Source organism: Squalius cephalus (genome assembly GCF_949319135.1).
Source record: "Squalius cephalus genome assembly, chromosome: 9".
NCBI classification, from domain to species: domain Eukaryota; kingdom Metazoa; phylum Chordata; class Actinopteri; order Cypriniformes; family Leuciscidae; genus Squalius; species Squalius cephalus.
Window position 1 is genome coordinate 20,926,823 of NC_137130.1, and position 14,175 is coordinate 20,940,997.

At 34.8% G+C, this 14,175-nt stretch overlaps 3 protein-coding genes across 4 annotated transcripts; all 3 read right to left on the reverse strand.

The window, feature by feature from the left end:
- Positions 1-1,973: 1,973 nt before the first annotated feature.
- Positions 1,974-8,997, reverse strand: LOC307163938 (uncharacterized protein; the record flags this gene model as incomplete). Its single annotated transcript, XM_079880285.1, has 9 exons — positions 8,980-8,997; positions 8,567-8,809; positions 8,131-8,386; positions 8,012-8,031; positions 6,525-6,767; positions 6,167-6,422; positions 2,810-2,856; positions 2,425-2,667; positions 1,974-2,249 (listed from the first exon to the last, which is right to left on the reverse strand). The coding sequence occupies exons 1-9, from the start codon at positions 8,986-8,988 to the stop codon at positions 1,974-1,976; spliced, it is 1,593 nt and encodes a 530-aa protein (XP_079736411.1). The 5' UTR covers positions 8,989-8,997.
- Positions 3,636-4,490, reverse strand: LOC307164046 (gamma-crystallin S-1; the record flags this gene model as incomplete). Its single annotated transcript, XM_079880442.1, has 3 exons — positions 3,636-3,911; positions 4,079-4,321; positions 4,482-4,490. 3 exons carry the CDS (start codon positions 4,488-4,490, stop codon positions 3,636-3,638), a joined length of 528 nt encoding a protein of 175 aa, XP_079736568.1.
- Positions 8,998-9,543: 546 nt separating the features above from the next.
- On the reverse strand, positions 9,544-13,932 carry c9h2orf80 (chromosome 9 C2orf80 homolog). 2 transcript variants are annotated; one of them, XM_079880433.1, is made up of 9 exons: positions 13,864-13,932; positions 13,258-13,347; positions 13,033-13,114; positions 12,762-12,844; positions 12,569-12,659; positions 11,735-11,812; positions 10,146-10,233; positions 9,925-10,025; positions 9,544-9,766 (listed from the first exon to the last, which is right to left on the reverse strand). In XM_079880433.1, exons 2-9 carry the CDS (start codon positions 13,296-13,298, stop codon positions 9,698-9,700), a joined length of 633 nt encoding a protein of 210 aa, XP_079736559.1. In that variant the 5' UTR covers positions 13,299-13,347; positions 13,864-13,932; the 3' UTR covers positions 9,544-9,697. The 2 variants fall into 2 exon arrangements, with proteins under 2 accessions (XP_079736559.1, XP_079736558.1); XM_079880432.1 differs by having other exon boundaries at positions 9,919-10,025.
- Between the last annotated feature and the right edge of the window lie 243 nt (positions 13,933-14,175).

Sequence of the window (14,175 nt, forward strand, 5' to 3'; positions counted from 1 at the left end):
GTATTGTTATTCAAATTATCACAGGAATATGTCAGGGTACTGGCACATGTTACCTTTTTGTTAGAGCACAATATTGGGGTCAAAATATGGATTTTACTTGAAAAAGGATATATAATTACATGTTTGGTGTTTTCTCTTGCATGGTCCAGGGAAATGACTGGTACGGCACCCACACATTCACAACACAATGCTCACAGAACAATATGGAACATCCCTTTTGCATTAAAGAAGTTGCTCAACAAAGGGAGCGGTTACTGAGATTCCATTCTCAATAGGACTTTCAACTGCACTGACATACTTTACAGAATTTTTACAGAAAATGCAGAAATTATATGGAGAATTTACAAAGGGAAATTAACAGAGAGAAAAAAAACCCCTATTGTAATCCTAACTGTGTTTTGGGAATGATTGAACACAAGTGTTATGTGAGCATTGTCTCATTCAAATGTCAATTTGTCTCTAGAACAGGGGTGTCACATTCAGAAACAGGAGGGCTACTATCCAGAAGAGTTTAGCTTCAACCCTAAATAAACATACCTAAACCAGCTAATCAAGAAACTTCCAGGGATGTGTTTTGGTGCTGGTTAAAAACCATAGATATTGGTTAATAAAACTTTTAGTTTGTTTTAGCTATTAGTTAGGCTAGCAATATTAGCAACAAGCAAAAGGCCCAAATAAAGTATAAAATAAATTAATTCATATATTGTGGCATGTAAAATATGCAAAAAGTTTATCAAAGTTTTGTTTATCAATATGATGGTCATTTTCAATTTCTTACTAACACACCTACAGCTGTGGATGCAGCATCTTGCAAAAGTTAAGTAGAAAAAGTTCAATGTAGAAATTGCAGCAAGCTTGTCAAAACAAATTTTCTGTAACGTGCATGTGTATTATTTATGTGCTTTTTGTAAATCTCTTCTACATGTGGATAAATATCCTAAATATTTTTAATGGTAAAAGTAAAATTAAATGCAAAACTTTGTGTGGAAAAAGTGGAAAAAAAATACAAACATCTTTTAGAAAAAGGCCTAGGATACACAGTAAAAACCAAGCAAGCAAGCAGTAATCATTTCATGTTCTTGTGATATCATACTAATTGACTATGTGTGCAAATAGTTTTTATCAGTCACACAAAAGGAAAAATGATTCACAAACCTGTTAACAGTAGTATTCCAAGAATAAAAATAACCACATAATCACAAAGCCATACTTGCATAAATCCAAGTAAAGTAGGACACTTATCCATCTACCATGTTGTGTATATTCTTCCATTAGTAAAAAACTTGTATTAAGTTAATTACAAAACTGTACAGCATGGCATTGATGTAGCTATTTGGATTATGCCTTAAAAACAAGCAGATATTATCAGAAATTTAACTGTATCACAACTTAAATTACTTACTTTCATTAAAAATCCAGAATGACTTAATTGATTGATTGATTTTGTCTTCTTACGCAGTCTTCTTCTTTACATTATAAAGCTGAATAGGTGTTTAGGAGAAAAAACTTTGTAATTTGGTATTTAATAGCTTCTTTGTACCAAGATAACATGCATGTGTATTAAATACGTCCTCTAATTTCTTTGAGGTCAACGTGCATTTAAATAGCAGAGCTGCTTTTGTTTTTTGTCATGGTAGTGATAGATTTAACTACAATGAGGACAGTTAATCCAGACTGAGCCCCACATTGTTCAGCCAAAAGCATAAGTTGTGTGATAGACAGTTTGCCCTCAGTTTTGCTTTACTGAATTTTTCAATGAATATTTTCCAGTCTGGTAACCAGATTTTCACTGATAGGTCAGTGAAGTAAATTAAGTTTAGAATAACTATAATTACAGTTTAATTATTTAAATGATGTTTTATGGTGATTTTAAGTTCACGTTAAAACACTACAACAGAATAATAGCCAGACAAGAAGATGCTTCAGTCAAGAGAATTTATTTAGTGCATATGTTGCTGCACAGTTCATGTTGTCTAGTTGAAAGTGGTTATTCTCCTGAGGGACCCAATTCTTGGGGCCGTTCCTCCCCAGTCGCTGTGCTTTCTGTATTCACCTGGTCCAAGGTAGTACATTCGTCCCCTGTAGTTGGGCTGCTCGTATAGAAGCCAGTGACCGTCCATCACGTGGCAGGAGTGGATGTCAGATGTATGGAAGCGGTCCATGATGTTAGGGCAGTCTTCTGTGAGTTCAATCATCTGACCTCCCATATCAGCCTGGTCATATAGTCTCATTCTGTAGTTACCATTATACTACAAGAAAACACGGATTTGGGATATACTAAGCAACACATTTATCATTTCAAGTGGCAAGAACATAAGAACAAGTTTGTTTCAGCAGTCAAAAGCATTATATTTATTTGAATTCATGAACTAGTGCATGGTTATTTTTTTAATCATTTAATATTTAATCCCTTAGATCACTTACCATGGGGATCATACGGCATGATCTGATATAGTTACTGAACCCAATCATACGCTGACAGTCAGAATACTCGCCACTTCGCAGGAAGTACTGCTGTCCCATATAATTTGGGTGCTCATACACTATGAAGCACCCACTCTCTACCCTGATAGAGTTGCATTGGGTAAAATAGGGGTGCAGGTCTGCACAGTCACTGCTGCACTCATGATGGCTGCCCTGAAAGTTCCTGTCCTCGTAGAAGATGATCTATTAAAGAAAAGTGGTACAGTAAATCTACTATTCAAGTTTGCAATAATATGAGCTTACAGCTGTAAACTGGCTTCATATTATAGAGTTAAAAACCATTATAAGTCTATTAGTCTGAGAGTGAGGGAAATTACAATCTTACCTTTCCGATAGTCATGTTGGCATCTGGCAGGGCTATACTGCTCAACACTGGCATCCAATTTATCACTGTCTTTTATAAAACCTAGAAGCAGCTGTGATAAAGTTTTGTCAGCATAAAGTATTGTCATTCAAATAAATCTAGCCCAGGGAGTAGAAATAGGGGCTACAATCAGGGGGACAATGAAACAATCTGATTATGTTTGGCTTGGCCTGGTGCAGTTTTTCCATATTCAACAAAATGCTCCTGTCCTGCTAGCAGAATCTTCAATCTGGCTGCAATCAGCACAATGAATCAATGCAAAATATCTTTTACTGAACCAGTTGTGTAATAGATGCTTAGTCTGGATGAAAGCTGAAAAATTGTTATAAGATTCATCTTATATATAACGACCAAACTAAAAAAAAATACCAGTAAACTAACATGAAAGCAGAACATGGAATCATTTTAAAGAACTTTTGTCCTTTTACAAAAGAAAACATTACAGTCATTTATAAGCGGTTTTATTTGATTTATTAGTCGTAGAAACAAAATTACATAATGAAACATATACTGTCAAATATGAAGTAAAACATTCTATGAGTCAAAAATAAACAGAGTTTATAAACATTTATTTTTGAGGTAACATAAGAGAGTGTCAAAGCTCAACATGGCAGGCCCTAAGTAAGCAAATATTGCCAATTTGAGTATTAAGCTTGGTGTGTGTTTACAACAATATTACAATACAAAATGAACAAGTAATAAAATAAAGCATCTAATAGATTAAATATAGCAAAGTTTTAAATGAGGTTTAAAAATATTAGGTTGATTTTAAGCTTAAAAGTTAATTCTAGTAATCCATGATTCGTTTGATGGAACCCACACGGGCACTCATTCCTCCCCATTCAGTGAATCTGGTGTATTCTCCAGGCCTTATGAGGTACATCCTGCCTCTGAAGTTGGAATTTTCGAAGAAGAGCCAGTTTCCACCAATTACCTTGCAGGAGAATATGTGGTTTGTTTGGAACATGTCCATCACATCTGGACAGTCTTCCACAAGAGACATCATTTGACCTCCATACTCCATTCTCTCAAAAAGCTTCACCTCATGAGAAGATCCCTGTGTGTGATAGACAGAAGAACAAAAAGTGTATGTAAATTACAGTAGCTATCCACTCATTTTTTAAGAAAAAAATCCTGAAATGTAAAAGAATGATTGGAGAGATAAAAAAGTGAAGTTTGTAATTTCTTTCAATGTAAATCACTCAATCATATATAGTAGCATATCATCACCATGGGAATTACACGGCAGGAGCAGACAGAATCATTTTTGCCCAACCAGCTTTCAAACTCTGGGTACTCTCCTTTACGGACCAGGAATTGCTGGCCGTTGTAATTTGGTTGTTCATAGATCATGAAGCATCCACTCTCCACCATGATGGAGTTGCAGCGGTTAAGATAGCAGAGCATATCTGCACAATCACCACTGCATTCATATTTATGACCCCCAAAATGTTTGTCTTCATAGAAAATTATCTGTTAAAAAAAAGATAGAAGAAAAAAAAAGAAATTTTATACATGCACAATTTACAGTAAACCATCATACATGTCTTCAATATAACACAAAACAAAAGCCTATTTTTGTGGGTTAACCCAAACCCTAACCCTTTCTCACTTTCCTCACAGTATTGCATACCTTCCCCATTTTTGACAGTGCAGTTGTACCATGGGAGTGTGACACTGCTCATTACTTTGAGGACACTCTTTGGTATATATAGCAGACACGAAGTGCCGACACTGTGTGTGTCATTCATATTACAATTGCAAAAAAAAACAAAAAAAAAAAAAAAGGGAAAGAAAAGGGGGCAAAAAACTTTTCTACTGGTATTCTTTGTTAAAAAAAATATATTGTCCGTACTGCCATTTTGTGAAATAGATGATAAAATAGAAACTGTAATCACATTAAAAAATCTTTAATATCCATACCCAATATCCAATAATTCCTGAAATATTGTTTACAAATTGCATTTAAGTCTCGACATGTGATATTTATTTAAATCTATGAATTTACAATGGTTTGTGGGATTTGCATATCTCATAAAATGATAAACATGCTTAATGTAAATGTATGTATTTTAATTATTTAATTACTTAATGTTACTGATTATTTAATTTAAATGTAACTTTTGTATCTATATTTTTATATCAGTTTCTAATGGATACGTTACAGTTAGGGTTACTCACTCACCATGTGCTTACAATAAAAAAATCGATTGAAAATATATTTAATCATTTTAAATTATATGTATTTAATGCTAATACACACACACACACACACACACACATATAACAGTCAGAATACTTGCCCCTCTGCAGGAAGTACTGCTGTCCCATATAATTTGGGTGCTCATACACCATGAAGCACCCACTCTCTACCCTGATAGAGTTGCATTGTGTAAAATAGGGGAATATATAATATATTAATATATAATATACCACTAAGTCACGCCCCGTATTTAGATTATACACAATCCTATTGTTTAATGTTGATACATAAACAATGTTAAACATTGGCCGTATTATTAAAAAGCACGTTTTTTTATATATATATATATATATATATATATATATATATATATATATATATATATATATATATATATATATATATATATATATATATATACACACACAGTTCACTTAAGCCGGGGACACACTTAACGACTGTAAGCTGATTATGAATGTAATTTGATACTTACGACTGATCATGGCCAAATGCGCCGAGTCAGAGACAGTTGCGTTCAGTCAGTGTTCACAGTCGTTGATTAAAATCTGCTCCAGTTGTTGGAAACAGTCTGTAAGTGTGTTCAGTTCAGCCTTAGAGTGTTTCAGATAGTTGTTAAGTGTATCCCCTGCATTAGCCTACTTCACCTGAACTAAACTGGGGTTAAGTGTATTGCTCAAGAGCCACTAAGTCACACCCCGTATTTAGATTATACACAATCCTATTTTTTAATGTTCATCTACATAAACAATGTTAAACATTGGCCGTATTATTAAAAAGCACGTTTTTTACACTTCATCTGTTTATCATTAGTTATTCACCATGGGTGAGTTTAATGTGTAGTACCAGCAAAGAGAACACTCAACACCTGTCTCATGGAGGAAAATGTTTCTATAGTTTTATTCAAGTTACTGAACAGTGTAAAGTAGTCTGGCAGCCTGTAGCAAGTGTCATCATCAGACAGTGACCCCCCCAGGTAGAGGGTGCAAGAACAAAACTGAATACACTTCAGCACAGACACCATTTTATTTAGTGTGTGAAAAAGGGCATACAGCAGACATTTCAAAAGGACTCCTTTCATTAGAGATCCATGATACGTCTGATGGAGCCTATCCTGGAACTCATGCCACCCCAGTCACTGTACCTCTTGTACTCGCCAGGCCTCATATAGAAGTGCCTGCCCATATAGTTGGGCTGCTCATACCCAAGCCAGTGACCATCCATCACATGGCAGGAATGGAAGTCGGACATATTAAAGCGGTCCATAAGATTAGGGCAATCATCCATGAGTTCCATCATCTTGCCGCCCATGTCAGAGCGCTCATAGAGCCTCATTCTGAAGGACCCACGATGCTAAATGGGTAACAAAACAGCAGTTAAGGCTGAGTACTTAATTTCAATGTATTAAAACAAGACCATTGATAACTTTAGATAATGATTTGCTTCAGTCTTTACCATTGGGATCATACGACAGGATCTGATGCAATCATTCATTCCCATCATACGCATGTAATCGGGATACTCGCCCCTTCTCAGAAAGTGCTGGTGTCCCATGAAGTTGCTTCGGTTGTAGACCATGAAGCAACCACTTTCCACTCTGATGGAGTGACAGCGATTGAAGTAGGAATGCAGGTCAGCGCAGTCACTCATGCACTCATGGTGACGGCCGCCGAAGTTCCTGTCCTCGTAAAAGATAATCTAGAGAAAACAATTTAGATAATGAGAGAAGCACAATAATAATTCATTTATGACTAATGCGTTATTGTAATTCATACAGACCTTTCCCATGTTTATAGGGGCTTTGAAATCTTTCTTGTGGAGGTGCCAAGTGCTGCTGGAACTATAATATATATCCGAGAAGATAATGGTACTACTGTTTGTGTTGTAGTGTACTCATGTCAGCAGAAACTGTACAGGAAATTTGTAAACATGACTGTCTGTTTTAGCCTAAACAATCACTGTGATTGCCTCCCTAGCATTAGTTTTTCCAGCAAAAGCTGCTCTGTTGAAAGCTGCTGGAAAGGTCTGGGGAAACAACACAACATTAGGGTTAGTCTGCATTTATTTTAGGATTACATTAAAATAATTGAATTTAAACTGAATAGTTTTGCTTCTGAAATTGTGAAATGTCTTTAGGATAGCTGATAGTGGATGTTTATATATGTTTCATGAGGGTATCTGTTAAAAAAAATGTGATGTCAGTTTGATGTCAATGACAGTCCCATTGCCATTATTCATCTCACTAACTAATGTATTGGACCAATTAATGTTTTGCAGGACCTTGCCAGTGTAGGATGGCTTCTTCATCAAAATAATTGTCAATGACTAATAATGTTACCATGGTATGATCTACGTGATAGCCAGTAGTGACATTTAGTTTGTCATTACAATCGTTATAATATATAACAGGTAGTATATAACTTGCTTGATTCCAAAAGCAAAAGTGCCATCAGTTACGATATGTAATGCCTACAGTGTATTTCTAAATAATTTATATTGGCAAACATACTAATCTTGTGAACACTTTTTCCCCCCGATGGTCCACTTTAGACATTCTAAGAAACAAGAGGTAACTTTGCAACTACATGTCAACTAACTCTCATTAGAGTCTTAGTAAACTGTCTGCTTAATATCTGCTAACACTTTATTTTGATGCCCCCCCAACAGACATTCTACTGATAAGTAAATTTGTAACTACATGTCAAATTATTTTACTTAACCAGACCCTAACACCTAACCCAGTACTACTCTGATGAGAATTAGTTGACATGTAGTTGAGAAGTTACTTATAGTTACTAGAATGTCTAAAGTGGACCATCAAAATAAAGTGTAGCCCTATTCTCTTTTAGGAATTAAAGCATCCCCCACAGATGCCATATAGTCTGAAATCTATGTTTGATCATGGACAGCTGTAATAATCAACTTGAGTGTGAATGACACACCTGCAGCATGAATACATACACTGCAAAGCATATGGTTTTGTGACATTTTATTGACAAGTCAATGCCAGTAAAGGCACAATTATTTTAATAATGTGGACTCTAAAAATCAGTGATTTTGCGGAAGGAGCCAATGGTGGCACACATGGCACCCCAGTCGCTGAACTTGCGATACTCTCCGGGTGGCATGAAATACTGACGGCCTTGAAAACTGGGGTGCTCATAGAAGGTCCAGTATCCCTCCATGACATTGCAAGAGTGAATGCTGCGGCACTGGAAGCTTTCATGGATGGACCCGCAGTCATCACTGAATTCCATCATCTGACCTTGGAAATCTGGCCGATCGTAGATCCGTATGCGGTAGGATCCACCACTTTTCTGCAAGTTTCAAATAGTTAAAGTCAAGAGTTTTAATGTGTGCTGTGTTAACGTGTACGACAACACAAAATAGAACAAGAGGCTTAAACAATGTGGGTACTGAGAACAACAAAGTTCTTGTGTGTCAGAACAGCAAACTACAAAGATGGAATAATAATCATTAACATGCATATTACTCACATTGGAAAATGTACGGCATGAGCGAATAGTGTCATTGTAGCCCATCCAGCGCTGATATTCAGGATACTCTCCCCTGGTTAGCACATACTGGAAACCAGAGTAGTTGGGTCTTTCATACAGGACCCAGCAGCCACTCTCCACTCTGATAGAGTTGCATCGACTGAAATGAGGGTGCATGTCTGGGCAGTCTGTGCCACACTCATAGGAGCGACCCTGGAAGTTTCTATCCTCATAAAAAATAATCTGCAAGCAAGCGATTAAAGCAATACTTTAAAGCAGTATTGGTTCTGTTGTTATGTTCATAGTCAAAGTACAGTTAAGTATAAGAAGCATTTGGATAACAATTTTTCATAGTCAAATGCTAACCTAAAGTTTCCTCAAGAAATGCAAAAGTCTTTGACCGTCTCATTTACCTTACTCATTATGATGTGAACCTCAGGAAACAGTCCTAAACAAGAGAAACAGTCAAACAAACTAGGGCATGAGGTCTGCTTTATAAACCTCCATCAACATTGTGGATCAAACTTTATTTGTCCTCTCAATGACTGGGATTTGTCACTCTGATGGTGCTGCTTACCTCTTAATCCTATCCATAGATTTAAAAGCCCTGATTCATCAAATCAAAATTCCTACCTGGCAAATTACTGACCTAAGCAGCCCTCCTCTCTTTTGATCCAGGCACTAATGAGATGGAATTATTGCTTATGACATGGAATGCATCAACAGAACGAAATACATCTGCAGTGTACCACGGGTTACTGAGTTGAGAAGTAGTTCAATAACTTTATTGATTACAGCATATTTAACATTGCATCTTCATTCACATGTACTATAAAATGAGAATGCATGGGCAAAATAATTATACACACCTTCTATTTCTTAAAGATAATGTGTGACATGTTGGACATAATAAGTCAGTAAAACAAGTCATCTTGGTATTTATAAAATAGATTATTCTAAATTAATCTCCTCTCTTTATTATTCCCTGGCTGTGAACAAAGTCTTGGGAAATAACCAATATTTTAACAATAAAGACAAACCAGGAAACACCTGCAAGGATGTTAAATGTGTAATCATAGCGGTGTTTAATAAACCATGCAAATTAATTTGCTTGTTGGACAGCTGCTGTTTTCAGTCCTGCAGAGATTCTTGCAAGCCCTCATAGTGAGCGGTTTCATCTTTTAAAGAGTCCTCACTGTCCTGTTTTTGTCAAAAGACAGGTGCAACAATTACAGTACATAATCTGAGCACATGATGGCAGTAATTTTCAACTTTATGAGTGCATTGTTATTTTACTGAGTGTATAGTATAACAGATTGCGGTAGAATGTATCTGAGGAAAAGCAGACTTACACTCACACTAAATGAGGAGCAGGAAGAGGAGGAGGACTTGAGTGTCTCTGTTACTGGAGAGACTTTCTGCTTACTGTGTTCTTTGATCCAGCGTTTCAGCACCTGGGCTGGTAAAGAGACAAAAGGCAATGATAAACAATCAACAAAACCTTTTGTTCTATTTTAGTGATCACTTTCAATTTATGCATTAACAATGTTTTTATTAAAATATGTAAAAGGTCACATACTGTGTTTTCTTGAGCGCTCTACTGCTTTGAATGAACTAAGCATAGCAAATGGATGATAAGAGAGGGACAATGGGTGAACAATGTTGCCCTGTTGAGGAAAAGACATTGAAATAATTTTAAAACTATGCTGAAATTTGATGACATGAAACTCTTCAGTTAAAGCAATTAAAGAGGGATTCTGGAATACCTTTTCATGACACTGTACTGTATGTCTGGACGGTATAAAGTAGCGCCTCTCAACCTGTCTCAATTTGAAGGCCCTCCATATACTGTATGATAAAATATAGATTTTGGTATGTCTGCTGTAATTATGACAAGGCTGCTCGTTTTCAAGCTTTTTTTTATTAACATAAACTGATATATAATTTATCATGTTTCAGTTGGTAATTTCAGAAGTTTCAAGAACTATAGGACTACATATTTATCAAGAAAAGTTGTTGAGGGGGAAAAAAAGAAATATTATTGCTTTTTTATCATTAACTATTACTGTTTTTATTTACTATTTTTATTACATTTTTAGTAATGCAGTTAGATACAATTATAAATAAATAAATACATTTTTAAAAGATAAATAAAAAATTGTGTTCATTTTAAGTCATCCTGCAGACCTCTTTTATGTTTGTTGAGGCCCTCTAGTGGGTCCTGACCTTCTGGTTGAGAAGTATAATGTGAGATGGCAGACTAAACAACAATTAAAGGCTTTCTATTTACAGATCATGGGCCTGTACCATGATGGTAGTTGATCAAACTCAGGGTTACAGGATTAGTTTTGAGTTGACAAAACCAAACAATCCAATCAGGCTTTGTTGGTACCATGACGCTGATCATCAACTTTCTCTGTCAACTCAGGCTTTGATCCTGAGTTTAGGAGTTTAGATGTGACATCACTAGAAAACAGCCAATCACATGCTGTGGAATAGTGAAACTGCGATTCACTTCTCTCTTCTGCAGAAAATTACGAGATTGAAAAATATTATGCATTTAAACAGCAAAAAGAAAAGAGCCGTCTATGAAAGAGGACAACTAAAAGAAATTGGAATCTTGCTATATCAATGCAAGTAAAAGTTGTGAAGTTTATCTGTTGATTCTAAAGCTTATTTATTTTACCTTTATATGTTTATAATAATTTAAACTAAGGGCATAATAATAGTTGATCAACTAAAATTGTACATGTGTAATGGGTTAAGGGTATAATAATTACATAAATAATATCTAAATCATACACAATTATTATTATAAGCATTGCTAAAAGCCAGACGATTTTGTCTTTAAAAATAAGTTGCTATGTAGTGACCTTTAATTTGGAGTAGAAACTTATTTTGCTCACAGCTGATTTTGATCCAGTTTTGGTATGAGATCTCTTACCTGGAGCATAACCTGCCCCGGACCAGGTTAGCCGTGCAAGTTACTATGGCTTTCATGGTGCCTAAAACCCAGTGTTGGCACAAACTAAACTGAAACATACCTGGCTAGCCACCTAAACTGGCTCCATGGTATAGGTCCCCATGTATATCCAACGCCCTTCAATTTTTATCCTGCATGACATCTGCTGTGACAAACACTCTCAAATAATAAATACTCTCAAATACCTTATCGTGATCATGAGGGTAAGATGCAGATGGTTTGCAACTGTACAGAGACAGAATGTCTTCTATAGGTAAGCTGTTCTGAAAATGAGAGGACATGATACAACTTGTCAAAAACAGAATTGCTGTTGAAAACCTCTGGAATTCAAAAGCTGACAAAATAATAAATACATAAATAAATATACATAGAAATGTAAAAAAAAAAATATCTATATATATATATATACATACTTTTATTTCCTTATTTATGTATAATTGTATTTTTTCCAAATTTATTTTTATTATTATTTATTATTATTATTTAGTTTTCCTTTATATATCTATTTATATCTACATTTATATATTGTTTGGTCACACCACAAGGTGTCACTGTGCCTCAAAACTTCAGCACTGCCATTCTGAGCTCTAGTCTGTCTGTATGCTAATGAGGAGGGCGTTTTACCTCAAAGAAATGTATAAATAAATGTGAAAATAAATAAATGTATAAATAAATAAATGAAAAAGTAAATGAGGAAAAAACACAATTATAGTTATAACAGAAAGTATTCAACCCCCATTGCAAACCACATTGCATTTTCAGTTGAATTTGGGGAAACCACTTGAAACATTTGTGTTGAGCTATTTCAATTGCTGAAATTCTGTACATTTTGCCAATAAACCTGATTTGCAATGGGTGTTGAATTATTTTGATTATAACTATACATAAATAAGGAAACAAAAATATAAATACCGGTACTGTATTTTTGTTTTTTACATTTCTTTGTATATTTATTTATTATTTTGTCAGCTTTGGAATTACATAGCAACCAGCAAATTATATTCTCTTCTGAACCTTACCAGAAGCATTCCAGCAAAGGAAGAAAGGATCATTGCTTCTCTTTCCAGACGATTAGGGTACTGGCTAATATGTCGTAAACTGCCAATTCCTCTACAAAGACATAGCATGGTCAAATGTGATTTTATGCAAACACTGCAAAAATAGCATGAAACTATTAAACATACACAAATTCCAGTTATATAAATTACTCACATGTAGTTGTTCTCAACTAAATTCTTCTCATCATCTTTATTGAGCCACCACAAAGCCACACTTATAGCCAAATCATAATGGGCCTATATGAATGTGTAAAGATGAATATTTAGCAATACAACCCAAAGCTAGATGAATCTTGTGGGTTTTTTTTTTTTTTCATAACATGTATGATTATAACATAAAAACATCAACTCACAACTAAATTTTCATCTCAATAGAACAATATAACCTTTGAAATTAAACTGTTGGTTTAATATTGACCACTTACCAAATCATCTAACATTGTAAAAGTGCTTTTCCCTTTTGGATCAAAACCATTTTCTCTGAGTCGCAGTCCAATATATTCACCACTAAAAGATGTTAAAATATATATACATTTTCAGCAGCAATTAAAAGTTTTAAGATTTGTTCTAAATGTGTGTCCTTACGCAAGTACAATTTATTATCCTATTTATCCTGATACACATCAGTGAATTTATTTCACACTACTTACAGCAAAGTTTTAACATCCCTCTTCAATCGCTTTGCCTCCATGTTGTAGACCCTCAGTTGAGACACTTAATTCTTTATGCCAAAATTCAGTCTGGAAAAATAGTTGAAATTCCATTATAACAGTAATGTTAGGAAAAATAAAAAAATAAACATTATGGGTTAAAAAAAAGTTAAAAAAAACCCCCACGAATTCAACTTTACCTATAATATTATTAATAATAATAATCTATTTATAAAGAACTTTTAAAACCAACAGTACAAAGTGCTTTACAAGAAACAAATAGTACTTAATCCTCTGCCAGGGGCAACACTAAACAGAGGAAGCAAACTGCAAACTTTGGTTTCCAATGAACAGGAAAAGTGAGACGAAAATTTGACAGGTTATCTAACAGACTTGTGTTAGGTTACCTGAGGCATCTGGTAAGACTAACATTTGCAAAAAAAATGTGATAATCCAACAAGTTACTAATGAAATAAGAAACAGTCCATGAATATAAACCAATTACATTTTAATGTAATGCATCTACTTATGCCTTGACGCAAAAAGACTGATACAAATAAAAAACACATAAAAATTGTTGTAAACTAAGAAAACACCTTAACTTACCTAAAACTAACACTTCCTGATAGCACAATAAGATGCCTATATCAGAAGCTTCCATCTGCTTTCAGACAGTATAAACTGGTTGAACAGACACTCCTACTCGATCTCAGAATTGTAGTCCTCTCATGTGAACAGTCCTCTAAATAATTCATTCAGTCCTTTAATCACTTTAACACTGTCGGCCAGTGCTCAGTTACATAACACAGATACAACATTCATGTATATATAAAATGAGTTAGGAAAGAGATTAGAGATTACTTCCATATGATCAGTAGGAACACAATTTAGGGTTGGAAAGCAGAATCAAGTTAATAA

Coding starts and splice junctions, on each gene's coding strand:
- c9h2orf80 (XM_079880432.1), bottom strand. CDS start 13,298: ATGGAGGCAAAGCGATTGAAGAGGGATGTTAAAACTTTGCT. Junction 11,813..12,568: donor CCTTTGCTGGAATGCTTCTG/GTAAGGTTCAGA, acceptor TCTCATTTTCAG/AACAGCTTACCTATAGAAGA. Junction 10,026..10,145: donor AGAGCGCTCAAGAAAACACA/GTATGTGACCTT, acceptor TCTCTTTACCAG/CCCAGGTGCTGAAACGCTGG.